Source organism: Sceloporus occidentalis, unplaced genomic scaffold (genome assembly GCF_023333645.1).
Source record: "Sceloporus occidentalis isolate IW3139 unplaced genomic scaffold, rSceOcc1.0.p SCAF_61, whole genome shotgun sequence".
Lineage (NCBI taxonomy): Eukaryota > Metazoa > Chordata > Lepidosauria > Squamata > Phrynosomatidae > Sceloporus > Sceloporus occidentalis.
Genome location: NW_028317041.1, coordinates 2,693,487 through 2,712,568, shown reverse-complemented (window position 1 = coordinate 2,712,568; position 19,082 = coordinate 2,693,487). Strand labels below are relative to the sequence as shown.

The window sequence follows — 19,082 nt, the reverse complement described above, 5'->3', positions numbered from 1 at the left end:
GTCTTAATTACATGTTATAAATAAATGTGTGCCTTTTGTTAACAGTGCACAGCCACATCCACGCAGAACGTACAACATGCAGCCAAAATGCAATTAATAATATAAAGTAACATACACCAAGCTTTTTTTTTTTTTCTACATGCCAAATTGGAGTAACCCCTGGTAGGGTCCATAAGTAATTACAGTATGTGTTGTTTAACCGTTTGAACAGCAGAGCTTTGTACAGTTCACGTCTCATCCTTCTGGCATTGGAAAAAGGGGAAATATTATAATGATAATCAGGTTGGCGTTCTAATCCTAGCCTAGGTTTTGGTTAAAAGTATGTATCACATTTGAGTTTTCCAGTCCTGGTAAACAGGGCCGGCCTTAGGGGTGTGCGACCGCACAGGGCGCCATGGTTGCAGGGGCGCCTGACCGGGACTTAGATTAAAGCATCGTTGTTTTTTTTTTGTTTTGTTTTTTTTAAAAACTTTATTTAACATCATTCATGTTAAATAAAGTTTAAAAAAAAAACCGATGCTTAAATCTAAGTCCCGGTCAGGGGCGCCGAGCGGTTGCTCGTGAAGTTCTCGGCAACCGCTCGGCGCCCCTTACTCTCCGTGACTCCGTCGCTGTGCCGGCATCTCATGTTGAGCGCCGGACTATTCCGGCTCTCAACATGAAATGCCGGCACCGCGGCAGAGCGAGAAGACGGATGCCTCCCGCTCTCACCGCAGGACTCCGGCAACAAGGTAAGTGTGGGGGGGGTGTAGTTTGAAGGGGCAGAGGGGGGGTGTAGTTTGAAGGGGCAGAGGGGGGGGGGTGTAGTTTGAAGGGGCAGAGGGGGGGTGTAGTTTGAAGGGGCAGAGGGGGGGTGTAGTTTGAAGGGGCAGAGGGGGGATGTAGTTTGAAGGGGCAGAGGGGGGGTGTAGTTTGAAGGGGCAGAGGTGGGGTGTAGTTTGAAGGGGCAGAGGGGGGTGTAGTTTGAAGGGGCAGAGGGGGGTGTAGTTTGAAGGGGCAGAGGGGGGGTGTAGTTTGAAGGGGCAGAGGGGGGGTGTAGTTTGAAGGGGCAGAGGGGGGTGTAGTTTGAAGGGGCAGAGGGGGGGTGTAGTTTGAAGGGGCAGAGGGGGGGTGTAGTTTGAAGGGACGGGGGGGTGTAGTTTGAATGGGCAGGGGGGGTAGTTTGAAGGGGCAGAGGGCAGGGGTAGTTTGAAGGGGTAGTTTGAGGGGGGGTAGTTTGAAGGGGCATGGGGGGGTAGTTTGAAGGGGCAGAGAGGGCGGGTAGTTTGAAGGGGCAGAGAGGGGGGGGTAGTGAGGGGGGGCGCCAGAGGAGTAGTCCGCACAAGGCGCCACAACGCCTAAAGCCGGCTCTGCTGGTAAACTGCATTTGGATTGAACATTTTAGCATTTGCGGTCTGGATCCAGATTACAGAATGAAAATTGATTACAATATAGCCAATTTTCATTTTCCCAAGCATAAACAAATTTGGCGTTCACATATGTATAAATCGAAATCCACATAACACTGAGGCAGAGGGAGAGATTGGAATTTGAAAATTCCCTATAAATCAGATGTCGTTATTAAAAAGGATATACTGAGCACATGCTTTATCATGCTGATAATACAAATCAGCAAACGCTTAAATACTTTAGCTTCCCCATAAATCCATCAAAGGTAGAAGACATTCGGAGTATCCAAAAGCTATTATGATCAGTTATAACCGTATTCATGACAGATTTTAAAAAAGGGGAACCCCCCTTGAAGCAGAGGAGGGTTGGCACCTTCTGGACCGGGCAGCATGTAAAGCTGAGTAGGACCCTGTCCCCTTGTACCCCAATCCCGATAACATAGGCATTAGCACAACCACTTACACATATACACTCACACACTTCCACATATTGGCACAATACTATTTGGGAGTAATCATCAACCCAGCATAGTTGTTTGCAGACCATAGGTCATCAGTGATGTGCCAATGTAGCCAGAGATCATTTCAAATACTAATACAATTAACTGGCACCTTTGTAGCTGTTTGTACAACTATATGGAGGTGGCAATTGTTGGCTCATGGGATATAAACCTAGATCCAATTACACACATCATTAGTTATCACCAAGAGATGCAGTAGCATGCCAGCAGTGACTGGTGATTACACTTTATAGCAAAGACTCTGCATTGAAGCATGTTACCATGTTTTACTTAATAGGATAAATTGTTTCCCTTCCCGCTACTCACGAGAAATAGAGGTGAAACATTAGAATCTATCACGATATATAAAACAAATAAAAAGTAAATCATATTTCAGCTCATCTAAATCTATTTCTTTTTCTATCTCTACTTTTAATATTTCATAAAGCTGGGTTTGCGGCTCAGACAATATCAGATTACTTTGTGGTTACATGAAGAAAACTAGATTGCCCTGATTTAAGTATGGTTTGGTCCCAATTAACCTTTATATTAAATATAAAAGAATGCTTGTACTCTTCCAAACAGTGCAACAAATGTATTTAAGCGTGGCTTTCCCAACATGCCTGCCATAAACCTTTACAAGTCTATTCAATAACACAGTAATTGCATGATTATGAAATATTTATGCACATATCATTTAACTGTGCTTTCAGTTTAAGTCATGTCTTGACCAATTTACCCCATTCCATGTTAATAAATTTATTTTGTAAATGCGTTACTTTTACTATGAGTTCTATATGTAGCTCAAAAGCTGGCATGATTAACTTTATCTAATATATTGTTTATATAAAATTTTTGTAAATCCTGTCTAGCGTGGGATTATCTAAATCCAATTATATTTCATGTCCTGGGATTTACTTCTAAGAAGCTATCTGCATCACTTTTCATTAATAACCACCTTAAGGCTAATCAACTAGCACCAATTTAATATACAGTATGTATATGTTGACGAATGTTAAAATTATTACTGATGGCACACTGCCTAGTAGATAAATAGAACCGCCTCCAATCAGAAGTGGTAGAGGCTAATACAGTGAGTGAATTTAAACATGCATGGGATAGGCATAAAGATATCCTGAATCTAAGACGAGATCAAGGACTGATTTAGGTCTGAAGTTTCTATATCAGGAAAAATGCACAGACCAGATGAGCTGAGATGGTGCTTATCTGCCGTCAGACTCTATGATTCCACTATTGTCCTGACCAGATTCACCAAAAAGAAATACATTTTTAGCCTGTGCGGCAATAGGGTTCCATGGCCATGTATACATGCGTCAGTAACTCACTGCCAAATATACAAAAGGGTTAATGCCGGTACATTCCACGACAAACAGTTGGTTGTTATTGAATCTGAGGACCTTGTGCGTGTGCAAGAATTATAGGTGACAATTCCCACTAAATTCTCTACATGTTATGAAGACCCTTCCTGTCGTGACTGCTTTGCACAGCACATCCAGCAAATTTGTGTCTACACGCTACACATTTTTAGAGTTTTCTGAATATGGGGGATCCTCCATCTTGGCACAGATAGGACCCAGTGACTGGTGTTTTGTGGACCATAGTTTGAAGGACATCAGTAAACAATATTGCAGTAATAGCTATGAGTTGTCCATTTGGGATGCCATATTATTGAGAAGGTTGACCAGGTTTGCCCATGCGCGGAAGTTTGTCAGCTGTTCAGTTTTAAAAGGATGGCTTTAGCATTTCAGAAGCTTTAAACTAGATTTAATGGTAATCAGTGGAAAAATCAGCTTCTCCAATTTCTTCATTCTTTAATTATGCGGTAGACATAATAATAATCTTTAATTTAGTAAGATGTAAAGAAAACAACATAGTGTTCCTAGATGCTTGTATGGACACTGGATTCCAAGGACACAAAAACCACACCTTTACAGCTTAGTTCACAATGTGCTCTTTACCAAGAGTGCGATAGGCCCTGAAACAGCAGATAGATCACTGGATTCTGGCAAAAGTTGTTTTGCCAGTGGTTACCAATTCCCATATTTTGATTTTCCAAAAACTTTTTGGTTTCGAATTTAAGTTTAGAAAAGAAGGATGATGGGAATTATATTTTAAATGTTTGAGAGAGAAATACTTTCTTGCTTGTTCTTAAAAAGGCTGAGGACACCATCAACACCCGGATATTTCTGTTTGTGTGGACCTGTACGAGCCTTTCCTTCATTTCCTACTCCGCTGCCTTCTCTCATGGAGCGAGTCTTGCCGCTTGCTCTGACATGAGGCCCAAACATATCCGAGCAGCGCCACAGAATATGAGGAAGAACTATATCACCGTACACGCCAACAGGTCCTTCTACCTGCCTGGTGACAAGGTTCCGGGTAAGTGAAATGCATCAACACCTTGGTTAGATGTGAGTGGGCTGACCCTGCATGTGTTTGTAAAGAACTGTTATGTTGCATGGAATGTCTTTTCAGTATGTTGATTCATCCGATTAACTCTCTTACATATCATTATGTCTTAATTAGAACTGTAAAAAAACCTTCTTAAAAGTTTCTGTAGCGTCTAAATCAGGGGTGTCCAAGTTTTTTCTGCAGTGGGCCACTTCATCAGAATTGTATACGTGTGCGGGCTGCACTCATTTTTCACTGCGTGAAAATATGGCCTTTAATAAAATATGCAGATTAACCCCTTCGTGACAAAGGCTGATTTTACTTTTTGTACCCTTCGTGACAATGGCCGTTTTAACATTTCTGCGCTGCTCGTGTTTAGCTGTAATTTTCTTCTTTCCCGTTTACTGAACCCACACACATTATATATTGTTTTTTTCAGGACAAGAAGGGCTTTCTTTAGATGGCATTGTTTTGATTGTATCATATTATTTACTATTAAAAAAAAAAAAAATTGAAAAAAATGACTGTTTCTAACTTTTAGTTGAAAAATCTTGCTAATAAAAAAACCTGCTAAATAGATTCTACTATTTGTCCTGAGTTTAGAAATACCCAATGTTTTTATGTTTTTTTGCTTTTTTCTACACATTATGGGGCAAAAAGTACAGGTAGCGTTTTGCTATTTCAAAGCCATTTTTTCCAAATCTGGTAATTCTTCCCCTCATGTGCCATTTCGGGTATCTTTGAAGCCGGCCAATGCAATTTACCCCATCAAGTCATATATTTTTGAAAACTAGACAGCCCAGGGTATTCCAAATGCTAGTATTTTAACCCTTTTCAAGCACTAATTCTACCATCAGCCTTTGTCAAACTTTATGGTAGTAATTTTTTTTGCATTTGTTTTTTCACACACATTTTACTTCAGGTATGAATAAACAGGTTCTGGTATATGTCACTATCATAAAACACCCCAATATGTGTTTAGCAACATCTCCTGAGTACAGCGATACCTCACATGAATGATTTTGCCTGGCTGTTTGGGGGCAAAAGGGCCACATTTGGGGCATGCGCATTTTTCAATGTTGAACTTTGGCATTTGGGGATCCACTGCCCATGCCCTATTTGGTACATCTTTGAGCCGGGCCATTTCAGTGTGGCCAATAAAGCCATATATTTTTGAAAACTAGACACCCCAGGGTATTTTAAATGCTGGTATTTTAACTCTTTGCATGCACACATTTTACCACCAGAATTTTTTCAAAGTTTGCAGTAGTATTTTTTTGTGTGTATTTTTCCCCCACACACCTATGTTATGTATGAATTTACAGCTCCTGGTTTATGCCACTGTCACATGTCACCCCAATATGTGTTCAGCAACATCTCCTGAGCGCAGTGATACCCCACATGCATGGGTTTCTCATTTTTTGGGGGAACTAAAAGGCCACATTTGGTACATGTGCATTTTTCTAATTGGAAATTAGATGTGTGGCCATCCTTCCCCCCTGTGTTAATTGGGACATTGTTGAACCCGGCCAATTCAATTTACCCCATCAAATCATACATTTTTTAAAAGTAGACACCCCATGGGCATTTAATATGCCAGTATTTTAACTCTTTCCATGCGAGAATTGCTTTAAGCTAATGTGCTAATTTTAGGACTTGCTCACAAAAATATATTTTTTATATATATATTTTATTTTTTTTGCCTTTTTTAAAAAAAAAATGAAAATTTTTTTTCAACTTAAAGGTTCCCCTGATAGTGACATCAGTGGGAAATTATTTTTACATTTTACTGTTTTTTTTACTATTTTTTTCTAATTATTATTAATTTTATTAAAAAAAAAAAATAAATTTATTTTTACTAATCACACTGTGATTAGAAAGCTGGGCTCCATTGACTTGCATGGTTGAATGCAGTACCTGTATTCAACCTGCAAGTGGAGCCAGAGTTCTCTAGAGGGTCAGGAGACCATCTAGCGAACTTTTTCACCTTTATTGTTTTTTTTCCCGGGCCGCCGCCATCTTGCAGATGGTGAAGATCACCGGCAGCTGCGGCTGTGACCCGTCTCCGGAGCGGTCACAGTCCATCCAGAGGTAAGTGTTTGGTGTCGCTGGATGCCTCCTGATCGAGGCATTCCAGCGACACCATTTAAGTTTAGGAGGTGGTCGTTGATCACCTCCTAAACGCTTTTAAAACGGGCGTCCGCCGCCATACAATGTATGGCGGTTGTTGACGCCCCGGGGAGGGGCCAGACATGGCCCCTGGTGCCGATCGTGGCGTTGCTGAATGCCTCGAGGTCGAGGCATTACAGCAACGCCGTTTGGGTGCAGAAAGCGTAGATCGCTTTCTGCACCCGTTTAAAGGCGTGCCGGTTCTGGCACGTCATTTGTCATAATCGACTTGTTTTTCCGTGCCGTGCCAGAACCGGCAATTGTCATTAAGGGGTTAAAATAAAGTAAATGACACAAAACCTTTACTTTTCCTCTCACTGATTTCTGGGCCTAGAAAGTTTTGTGACTACAAATTCAGGATTCTGGATAAGTAAAAATGAAATAGTTCTATTTATTTTAGGGATACACCGAAATGAAAATTTTGGACCAAAACCAGAAATTCAGGGTTCACTTAGCCAAGACTGAAAATGACCCCCCCACACACATACTTTTAATAAAAGTAAGTTACACACCAAAATTGTACAAAAAAAATTATATATTATGATTGTTAACAGAAATCTCAGGCATACCCAGATTCCAGTATGTACTGGTTGGCTGGGCATTGTACCAGTAATTTTTGTCCAATTTTAGTGTGTAACCACACTTTTATTAAAAGTAACACACCACAATTGGACAAAAAAAATCAACAATATGATTTGGCATGATAGGAGTGGGATTGCTAACAGCAAACACACTCTTTTCATACCCAGGCAACCAGTAAATGCTGGAACCTAGGCATGGTGGGACTGTGATTGCTGTTAGCAATCACACTCCTATCATGCCAAGTCAGCCAGTACATGCTGGTACAGGGTGGCTGTAAGTGCAGACCCCATACTGCTGGCAGCATCAATACACAAGGGGGGCAGCTAGCCAGGTGTCAGCATGTACTGGCTGACTTGGCATGATAGGAGTGTGATTGCTAACAGCAAACACACTCTTTTTATACCCAGGCAACCAGTAAATGCTGGAACCTGATGATGGGACTGTGATTGCCGTTAGCAGATTGCTGTTAGCAATCACACTCCTATCATGCCAAGTCAGCCAGTACATGCTGGTACAGGGTGGCTGTAAGCGCAGACCCCATACTGCTGGCAGCATCAATACACAAGGGGGACAGTGTGACAGGGCCAGGCTAGCTGGCTCATGTGTCATATGAAGTTTAGCCGGGTCACGGAGCACTTTTGTGTTCGGTTCTGTATACCGTGACCCGGTAATATATTATATTGTGTTTATTGTGTAACCGGCCCAGAGACTGATGTGGATTCAGCCCCAGCCTTCAAAGAGACGATCCTATAATCTGGCTGGGGCTCTTAATCGGCCAACACAGCCCTGTCTGCCCAGACGGCCCCCGCACTACAGGGGGGATAACACAGGTGGGGAACCCATTGTATTCTGTAATCCCCTCACCTGATACATCCCCTGTATACTGATGGGATTTGTGATGGGATGTGGCTGATGGGATTGGGGGTTGGGTTCGGTACACATTGCATTGAGATTGTATAAAGTTCTGTGTGTTTGTAATAAAGAGAGTTCTTCTTGTTTTACTACGAATGGTGGTCTGGATGATCCGTGGATAGCTGAGTGCTATCCGTATGAGGGACTGACTGGTGATTCCTCAGCCCTCAAACAGGGGTACCCAGCCTTGGGTACGGTGACCCTGTAACATTGGTTGGCAGCGGTGGGAAGAATCCCACGACTTGGGTGAAATCCAAACCACCAACTGGGATTGCAGACGAGAGACACCGAGAGAGCTCCTGGAGGTTTGTAGCAAAGGAAAGGCTACTCTGATTGCGGACTGCAGAGAGATGGACCGGCACCAGGATGCCCCAGAGGAGAGCCTCGGACTGAGTGCTCTACAAAAGAACATTCTATGGCACCTATCCCTGTACCCAGGAGGGGCTACATCGGAGCAAGTGACGGCGGTGATTAAAATGTGTCACCAGGAACTGAGCCAGAGTGGGTCTGTATCTCCCAGACTAGGGGAACAGACCACCAAAATATCATACCAGGATATCCAACCCTTCCGAGAACCAGAGGATGAGACAGACCGGGTTACAGCCGAGGTGTGTGAGCTGGAACACCAGAAATGGCAGTTAGAGTCTGCGCCTGCAGACTGGAGGGATGATTTCTCCCATCCCCACTTTGAAACGTACTGGGCACAGTACTGGACAATGTGGGATATACGAGTTCCACTCCTGGGGGAGAACCCGTTGCCGGAGTGGGAAGACGAATTGAGGGGTCTCATATATGCAGAGCTCGACCTCCAGAGCCGCTACCAGGGATTCTCCCAGCAGTTAGCAGGTGAAGACCACAGCGACCCTCTGATGCTGTATAGCCCCGTCGACCCAGGACTGATATATGATGCCTTCCAATTTGACTCGTCCTTCGGAAGCCCCTGCCAGTACCGCAGGGATACAATCTGGGACAACCGTGCAGAAGTCCTGGTTTATACTATTCCCCCCGAGCTGGAGGCTGTTATGGATTGCCTGGTCCAAGAGGAATGGCAGCTCGAGAGGGACTATAAAGAATTGCTGCGGAGAGTGGAGCTCCAGGAGTTACAAGGAGACTGGGAGCATGGTACTACAACTTGCAGGAGTGGGACCGAGGTCCTCTTCACCTACTCTGCGGCCCCTGCCCTGGCGAGAAGAACCGAGGTCCTCCCCAGCAAGAAGAAGCGGAGGAGGAAGCCAAAAGCTCCGACCCAAGTCCTCACCAACAACCCTGGCTGCTCTACCCCGGCAGAAGAGATGACTGTCCCCACCGCCCGAGTAAGTGGCACAATCCCCCTCACCAAACCCCTAGCTACGCCCGTAGAAGCCAGTGCCCCAGACTGTCCCCCTGATTTCCTGAGTGTCCTGGAAGAAGCCCGGGTCACTGCCCGAGAGGTTCCCTATGAAGTCCACGGTGACCCAGTAGAGGCACCGTTCCCTAACCTAGCGAGGACGCCAGAGGGGCTGCCGAGTTCCCTGGGTCCTCTCAGTAGCCTGGCGCAGGCCCTGGTTCCTATCCCTGTGTTCCCCGAAGTGATCCCTGGTTCCCGAAGTGTCCTCCTAGAAGCCCAGGTCACTGTCCCAGAGTGTTCCTCTGACTCTTCCCGTGCTTTGTCCCCTGAGTACCCCGCAGAGCTGCTTAGCTCGCCCAATAACCCTGTAAGGGCACCTGTTCCTGTCCCAGAGTGTCCCCTAGGTCACTCCAGTGTCCCGGTAGAGGCCTCGCTTACTACCTCTACGTGTTTCCCTGGTTCCCCGAGTGCCCCCGGCCCGATCAGCAGGGTTTTCCTTCCATGCAACCACCCTGGCCTGGCAGCTGCCCCAGACTCAGTTCCCAAGACTAGGGAGCAAGAGTCTCCACGTGCCCCTGTTACCCCGGTGAGGGGGATAGCCATGTGCCCCCGGCTGAGCTGGGACCGTCCTCCAATTCACAGAGGACTACTGACTATCCTTTTGGGCAACCAGGGCCCTGGCCCACCTTCAATGGATGATTCTGACAAAGGGGGCCATGAACTAAGGCCTGCACCTTTGAACTTTGTCCACTCGGACAGCCTGCAGCAGACCCGTGTGGATCTGCCTGGTCTGCCGGACCGTTGGTCAAGGGGGAGATCTGTGACAGGGCCAGGCTAGCTGGCTCATGTGTCATATGAAGTTTAGCCGGGTCACGGAGCACTTTTGTGTTCGGTTCTGTATACCGTGACCCGGTAATATATTATATTGTGTTTATTGTGTAACCGGCCCAGAGACTGATGTGGATTCAGCCCCAGCCTTCAAAGAGACGATCCTATAATCTGGCTGGGGCTCTTAATCGGCCAACACAGCCCTGTCTGCCCAGACGGCCCCCGCACTACAGGGGGGATAACACAGGTGGGGAACCCATTGTATTCTGTAATCCCCTCACCTGATACATCCCCTGTATACTGATGGGATTTGTGATGGGATGTGGCTGATGGGATTGGGGGTTGGGTTCGGTACACATTGCATTGAGATTGTATAAAGTTCTGTGTGTTTGTAATAAAGAGAGTTCTTCTTGTTTTACTACGAATGGTGGTCTGGATGATCCGTGGATAGCTGAGTGCTATCCGTATGAGGGACTGACTGGTGATTCCTCAGCCCTCAAACAGGGGTACCCAGCCTTGGGTACGGTGACCCTGTAACAGACAGCTAGCCAGGTTTCAGCATGTACTGGCTGACTTAGCATGATAGGAGTGTGATTGCTAACAGCAATCACAGTCCCATCATGCCTAGGTTCCAGCACTTACACATCCATGCTATCACACACACACTCATTCATATACTCATTCATTCACACATTCATTCCCTCACAGGCATACTCATTCAAAAACCTCCCCCACCCCCTTACCTACTGCAGCTCTCGATGCCGCTCACAGACTTCAGCAGGGGGCGCGGCCTCCCTCGTTATCCCCACAGAGGAAGCAGGACTGGAGCAGAGAATAGCCCCTCCCACAAGTAAGCAGCAGGGCTTGTGATCCTGGCTGCCGATCTCACGCGGGCCGCACCTCGAGCTCACGCGGGCCGCACGTTGGACGCCCCTGGTCTAAATGCTACAAGGCATTGATGTGTCAGTTCATGTGACAGGCCAACAAATTACATTCACATAGTGGCTTATCTGCTAGGTTTTCCTTCAATTAGTGGGTACCTAATGTGACTCAATAGTAGACTGAATGTTCATCTCTTGGGGGTGAGTATTGCTATTTATGGGAAAGCTGTTTTGAAACTGAACTAACCAAGAACTTTGTTACACTGATGTTCAACTTTACATCAATAATCAACTTTCCGTTCCTTAAAAATAACCAAAGTTGCATTGCTGCTATATTACCGGTAGTCCATTTTTTCCTGATGTAAATTTTTCCTGACTCAGACCTGAAGCGATCCTTGGGCTTGTCTTGGATTCAGTTAAGCTTTCTGCTAATAGCACTCTATGAAGTAATACATTTGATTCCCCAAATCTGCAATTTTTCTGGATTCCCTGCTAAGCTCCATATCTGTCTTGGAAATGGTCCAACAAGCCAAAGGAGGAAGTAGGGAGATTTACAAGTGTCTGGTGATTCCCTATAGAGTCCATGTAACTCTAGAAGACCCAGGGGTTCCATTTGTATTTCCTCCCAAATAGATTTTTGTCATGTATTTGAAACAGGGATATGTTGTATACATATCTACTAGAGCTTTTTGAAAATGATTGTCATAATCCTGTTTATAGATCCTCTATCCCTCACTGTGCACTGTGGGATCGTATTGTTGGCATCATCCAGAATGATGGACGTCCCACTGTAGTTGCCAAGTCAGCACTGCTGCCAAAGTCTAATTAAGATCCAAAGACATTTGCTCTGTAGGTGTTGGCAAAAATAACCATTACTGTTTATTCGGTTAAATATATAGATGACACATCACTGTTCAGCACATTCCGAACCAATGAATTAACCTTATATATTTGCAGAGCAAAATGTTTAACATTGTCTGAGTGGGTCATATTTCCCATCATTCTCCAAAGAGTAACTGCTAACCAAACCATTACACCTGACAGAAAGGATATTCGTTCTGTCATGACCTGTGTAGTAATGTACCTTCAAAATATATTATGAGAGCTGGAGAGACAGGAGACTAACTTTCTAATCATAATTACTAATGAATGCCTGGACTGATTCCCATGCAGTAAGATGCACCGGAGCCAATGCAAAGCTCCTATATGCAGTTAGCATGAGAACACGGCTGTGGCGATTTCCTTTCTTTCAGCTTCTGAATGACTTTAATCACCATTAAGTGTTCTGTCACCTATTATAGGATTACCAGATGTACCAGTTTTAAGGGGACAGTCCTCTGACTGGGCATAGACAATCACCGGGCTAGACACTGTTTTTTTCTCTCCGGTACTGCGAGGTATATTAGAGACAAGATATTGTTGAAAAAATATTGACTTCTAAGTTGTAATAATTCCTTTAGAACGCAGAGCATTTCAGTAACACACATATACTGTGCAACTTGTCTTACAGTAACTGTGAGAAGTGCCCGAGATTTCATGGGCTTTATGCTTCAAGCTCGGAGAATTTCCAATGACCAAGTAGCTGGCTCCTTTATAGTCATCCCTACGGGTTCCAAACTACTGCATTGCTTTCAAGATGGAGATACTGTTACCCATTCAGACAAGTCATTGAAAAGAAATCTATCTTTTGTGTGGAAGTCACCTGATCAGCCTGTTGGAGACATAAAGTTTTTGTAAGTAAACACCAAGTAAATGCATCAAGGGTTTGGGAGAAGGCCAAAACCAATGGAGCCCATTGATGTTTCTGTCTATTTTAGATTTATAAGAAACGTATCATTGAACATATTTTTTTTTGCAACAGCTTATCAGTCGTCCAATCATATTTTGTGTACTGGGCACGTATTGAATCTGCTATTGTGTCGCAACAAGTTCAAAACCAAAGTTTTGAAGTTCGCAAGCCAGAAAAATCAAGCACAGACATGATGACTGTATCCGGTAAGGAGTTTTAAAGAAATTCTATGCCAATATACCAGTAGTTCTGGCCTTTATTTAATGGAGAATCTGAATTTAAGGGTTATCAAACTCCATGCATCAAGGGGCATTATTTTTGGATCTCCCAACTTTAGCAAAGTTCACATGGGTGGGGATTATTAAATGGCTTATGTTAAAGCAAATGGATGCAGAATCCATGGTTTGCATGGGACCTTCAAGACCTGGAGTTCAGCAGCCCTACTGTAGTGGGTTTCAGGCACACAGACAACTTTCCTTACAGAGGAAACTGATGTGTTCCAAAATTGGGACACAGAACCGTAAGACCCATGTCAACAGGAACAAAGTATGTCGCAATTGTAATGCATCTTTGTTTCTATGTTACTTTACAGGCTTGGTGACTAATAGCACTATAAGAACCATTACCCACCCCTCTATGCCAGGGTTACGCAAAGATACGTCCGAAAGGTTTGAAGAGTTCCTTACTTCAACTCCATCAAGGGTTGTGACATATCCATCAGGAAACAACCTTTCCGGAACTGTAGGACCGTCCCATCCGGAGTATGTACCAAGAATATCTCTACAAAGTTTACAGCCACCGAATGAAGCACTCAACCAACACATTCATAACCGGTAATGTATAAAAGCATGACTGAATAACAATGCAACAATTTTACATTATTGTATTGTTTTGTATTACATTTTTTTTATACACTATAAATGTATTTCTCTATACCATAGAACACAAAACACTTCTGAAGCCAGTATATGCCTTTCATGTGAAGAAAACATACAGGTAAAACTAAAGCAAACCATACATTTTTTGATTGTTTAATTGCTGAGGCAGAGTAAACGCTCACCTCTTTTTCCAATATTTCTAAGATTTTCTTCAGAATAGAAAACTAAATCATTTTATCACCTTGCAAAACTATGTAAGATCATACATTCATATATGAATTCATATGCACAGAAATCTTCTTACTTCTCAAGAATTACATTAAATTTATTATCGTATCATATTGTTTACTATAAAAAAAAAAGTATAAAATATGGTGAAACCTGCTAGTATTTGTCCTGAGTTTACAAATACCCAATGTTTTTATGTTTTGTTTTTTTTTGCTTTTTTCTGCACGTTATGGGGCAATAAGTACAGGTACCGTTTTGCTATTTCAAAACCATTTTTTTCCAAATCTGGTAATTCTCCCCCCATGTACTATTTCTTTAAAGCCAGCCAATGCAATTTACCCCATTAAACTATATATTTTGTTTTTTCCTGGAAGAAGTATTTAAAGGACAGACATGCTTTAAATGTTTATGTACACAGAATTCATCTACAATAAAGAATGTATTAAAGTGTTTTGAATTATGTGATGAATAAATATTTTAAATGTTTTTAAGGATTTTACAGTAGAATTTACATTGCCCACTGCCAGACCAACCTACTCTGCAGATCCTGATGCATGGATCACTATACCAGTTTTACCTACCGAAGAAAAACTGATAGACCCATTATTGGACATTTTAGAAGATACAGACAGCACCTCTTTGTCACCTTCAACTACACAAGATGAAGAACTAGAAGCCACCGAAGAGATTCCAGCAAACTTTCTGCATCACTCAGAAGATGTAGCTTCTGATATGAATGTTAGAAAAGCTGAGGTTACCATTCCATGGGTGACCAACACAATTCCAGAAGCTGTTGATCCTGGCAAAGGAGGAGAGAGTAAGACTAGGGGAATGCAGCTTGCCATGACCCAGCTGGGCATACTTTTAGGATGCTCGGCAGTTCTGGGGATGGCCCTTGCAGCTGGACTGCGCTGCATCCATGCCCAGTACTGTCATAAGAGGACAGAAGTGTCCTTCAGTGAACCAGACAACAATATCATTACTTTGAGGGAGAATGGAGAAATGATGCAGTTCAGAAAAATCAGAGAAAACAGCTTTGTGCTGGTCCAAGCAGAATACAACTGGATAGCCCCAGCAGGCAAAACACAATAGCTCTGTGTCTTAAGTACCGCAGAGCACTTTGCTGTTAAAGTAGGTAAATCACCAAAAGGAACTTGATATTAGTCAATGGATGAATAATGAATAAGGAAAAATAATAAATAAATACAGTACGTATCAGTGGTTCTCAAATTATTTTCTTTCTGATGGCCACTCATATCACTTGCAGCCAATCTAATGCACACATTATTCTCATCCAAACACACACATCACAAATCTCAGCCACAGAGATCACGCTCAGTCACACACAACACACTCAATGATGATCTTGATAGGAGAGTAATCCTTCGCTTACGTCTTCAGCTTCAAATGTAACTAGCCGTGCTATTTAATGCACACTGCACATAATTTAAGTACGTGGTTATTATTTGTCACGGTGGCCACAGATAATCAGGCTTATGGATGCATTTTAGAAACCCTGGTGTACGCTGTATGTGTGAGTGGAAAGTCACCACACTTTATATCCTCTTTCCTGCACCAAATTCAAAGAAAATTACTAAAGTTTCAAAAGCTATTCAATTAGCAGGAGGTGGCTTGCATGCTGGATTATACATGTAGCACAATATATACTAGTATTTTAGATTATGTATTGTAAATGGGCTTCAATATAGATTACATTTATGTTTTAGAAGACGCTATATAGAGTATACAAAATGTAACCTTTGCTTAACCTAACAATATTGATTTAATAGGAATAGTCGGTTTCTTGTTTATATGAAGACCAAGCCTACAAGATTGCTTAATTCTAAAAAAATAATAATATAATGTACTTTTTATGTGAAAAAAGTTCTGTCTCAGCTTTTCTTAGTTTACAAATATGAAGCTGACTATTCTATTTGTCTGGTACAGACAGCAGCTGTTGATTGAAAGGGCAGGCACTTAACAAGGGTATAGCAAGTATGATAGGGATATCGATCGACACGAGGAAGGTGTCATTGGATAACACTAACATAAAAGGAGACGGAGGATAAATGTTAGCTTATGGGACTAAACATGCATTGTCATCAGGTGTAAATGGAAACGGAGGATTCTTGTCCATTCACACCTGATAAGAAGACATGTTTAATTCTAACAGCAAGACAAATCTTCACTTTTACCTAAGGTCAATTCAATACAGTGATTGTCACAGTTTTCCCATGGTTTGTTAAAACATTTCCCTCTAACAGTAGACTTATTCTTTTGTCTAATATTGTATTTTAAGCATTTATTTAAACAAATTTTCAATATGGATCAGTATTACCCCTTTGTGACCAGACTGTTTTTCAAAGTTTGTAGTCTTTTAACATTTCTGCTTGTGTTTAGCTGTATTTTTATTCTTTGTCATTTACCGTATCCACACAAATTATATATTGTTTTCTTTTAGGACAAAAAGTGCTTTCTGTAGATACTGTTATTTTGATCGTATCATAAAATGCATAAAATAAAAAATATGGTTAAAAAAACCCACAAACCCTTTTTTTACTTTTCATTGAAAAATCATTTACTCATTTACAGTAGCTAATGAAAAAAACTACTAAATAGATTCTAATGTTTGTCCTGAATGTAGAAACACCCAGTGTTTTTATTTTTTATTTATTGGTAAGGTTTATTTTAGTAAGTAAGGTATTGTCATTTTATATAGGGGTGTAAAATCCCCCTCTTACATTCCACACTATGCTTTCTTAATGTTTATTTCTAGTGTGGAGGGCCATGAAATGTCTGGGCACCTATTTTTGCAATTTTTCCTTTTGTGATGCATTTCTTTCTTCACTTTGAAACGGTTACCTTGCGCATTGTATGACACTGAAATTTTCACCTCTACTTTTTGAGTATTAGGTTAATTCATACAATTAAAAAAATGCTTATTAGTCTATATGTATGGACTAATTAAATTATTTCCTGAGTCCGGCAGATAGTCTTTTAAAACTATAATAAAAAAAGATACACAAATATTAATATATAATATATAAAGGCTGGGTACTTTACAATTATTTTTGAGTAATTAACTTGATAAAAAAATAAATTTCACTGTTGAGTAGCTTAAAAATAACTGCAAGAAGTAGGGTTTTCTCCACGGCAAACTTCTTAAGTTTAACCAGACAAGCCTTTTCTATCCCCGCCGGTCGGTTGTGTCGCTGCGGCACTGGATCAGGGCCCATATGCACTATATGATACCTGACTAGCTACAGTAAGGAAGCGGCAATTTGTTGGCTGCAAGGCAACTGCTAAGAAAGAATAATCATTCAAAGAATAATGAATTATAGCAGCGTTCCCCTATAGACAGCTTGATAGATTGCTTACAAGCCAGTGTAATGTCCTAATACACCGAAGTAGCAGACAGGCCTCTTACTGCTGTGCAGGAACAAATGAGGATGTCAGCCATGATTCATTCGAACGTCTTAAGGTGAGGTGCTCCTCTAATCAAAAGGTTGGTAACCAAGGACCCCAGATAGTTACGGGCACAGTAATAAACTGGTCTTCCTGGTTTAGGGCTACACCTTGAGGTTTTTAAATGCACAATTACTTTTGTTAGAAAAACCCTGATCAGGGCTCAAGGGGTGGTATTGGGTTCCTCTCCTTTGACAAGTACATTGTGTGTGTGTGTGTGTGTGTGTGTGTGTGTGTGTGTGTACATATACATATACACACATTCATTTTAGTAATAGAGATTTTGTATGGTCATTTTAAGCAAAAAAGTTAGGAAAAAAGCAGACATGTCTAACATACTGTATTCACATAAGCACAGTTTCCAAATTACATCTGAACTTCTAAAAGACATGCAGGAGAAACATCCTGGGGTTGGCTCCTCCAGTTGGTGAAGCGCAACTTGCTTGCATATTTACACCAAACATTGACTTCCGATGGGTGAAAGATAAAGTTCTGACACAATACCTAGGCTCCCAAATCCTTGTTCTACCATTTCTCCTCTTAAAGATGTTCCCCGCATGCACTCAGTTCAACAACTCACCGTTACATAATTTTCTTCTAAGTTGTACATGCAGAGATCCTTTCACACAAGTCTTTTCTCATATTCTTATTTTTACGTATGTTATTCTGTATGGGAGTGATTTTGTTGTTTCTTTTTTTTGGACAAAGATAAATGTTAATGAGCAACTAATTGCAGTTATCAGTGATTCATCTCTTTTTCCACCAGAGGGCAGTCTTGCTCAATATATATGTGCTTTTTCTTATTCATGAATGAATCCACACACTGTATGTACACACACACACACACACACACACACACACACACACACACACACACACACACACACACACACACACACACACACACACACACACACACACACACACACACACACACCACTAAATGTGACTTGATGATTTAAAGTGGTGTATCATGTTAAAGTAAAAAGATACATGCACATTTGACAAAGTCAATTCCAAGGACTAAACAGCAAAGGATTGCAGGAAAAACCCCAGATTAGTTTAGGATATACTAACATTTATTTCACATTTTCTTCTTTTTTATTCTATAGGTTTGGCTTGTCATTAGTTCACTTAAACTTCCTATTCTATATAACACTGGTAGGGAATTCCTTTTAGTAATTTCAGAATGGAAACTGAATTCACCCAAGCTGCATTGTCTTACACATCAGTTCTAGGGTTATTTGTCACCCAAGACATCATTTTCCTTCCAGGACATATTTCCAGCAGGGCACCATGATGACATAATTAACCCCTTACTGTACCCTCAGCCAGTAGAAGCAAATGCAAAATTAAACAGCTTGCAAGGAATACCTACTATTCGCAAATGCCCGAAACAATACACAGTGCAAAGTGTTTATTTAGAAAGCACGCATGCGCTATTAAAAGTCATGTTTAAAAAAGCTAACAGTCTTAGTAAGAAATCTATAGATATTTTTGAACTACCTCTCCCATGACACTCAGTAACTCTAATGTAAGAAATTTCAAGAGGAAATACAATTGAAAGTCTTGGTTGCACTAAAGAAATATATATATATACACACACATACATACATATATACATACATACAAGATTGCCAGCAGAGCCCATACCTAATGTAACCTAGTTTTGTCATATACTTTGAATATTTGTATTGTAAGAAGTGCTGCGTAAATAATCATACTG

The 19,082-nt window shown here is 41.8% G+C and overlaps 1 protein-coding gene across 1 annotated transcript; it reads left to right on the top strand.

Moving 5' to 3' along the window:
• The first annotated feature begins 3,256 nt into the window (after positions 1-3,256).
• LOC149287407 (reelin domain-containing protein 1-like) lies at positions 3,257-14,983 on the top strand. Its single transcript, XM_089492905.1, has 7 exons — positions 3,257-3,262; positions 4,066-4,285; positions 12,507-12,729; positions 12,858-12,991; positions 13,378-13,618; positions 13,727-13,781; positions 14,384-14,983. Exons 1-7 carry the CDS (start codon positions 3,257-3,259, stop codon positions 14,981-14,983), a joined length of 1,479 nt encoding a protein of 492 aa, XP_089349031.1.
• Positions 14,984-19,082: the final 4,099 nt, after the last annotated feature.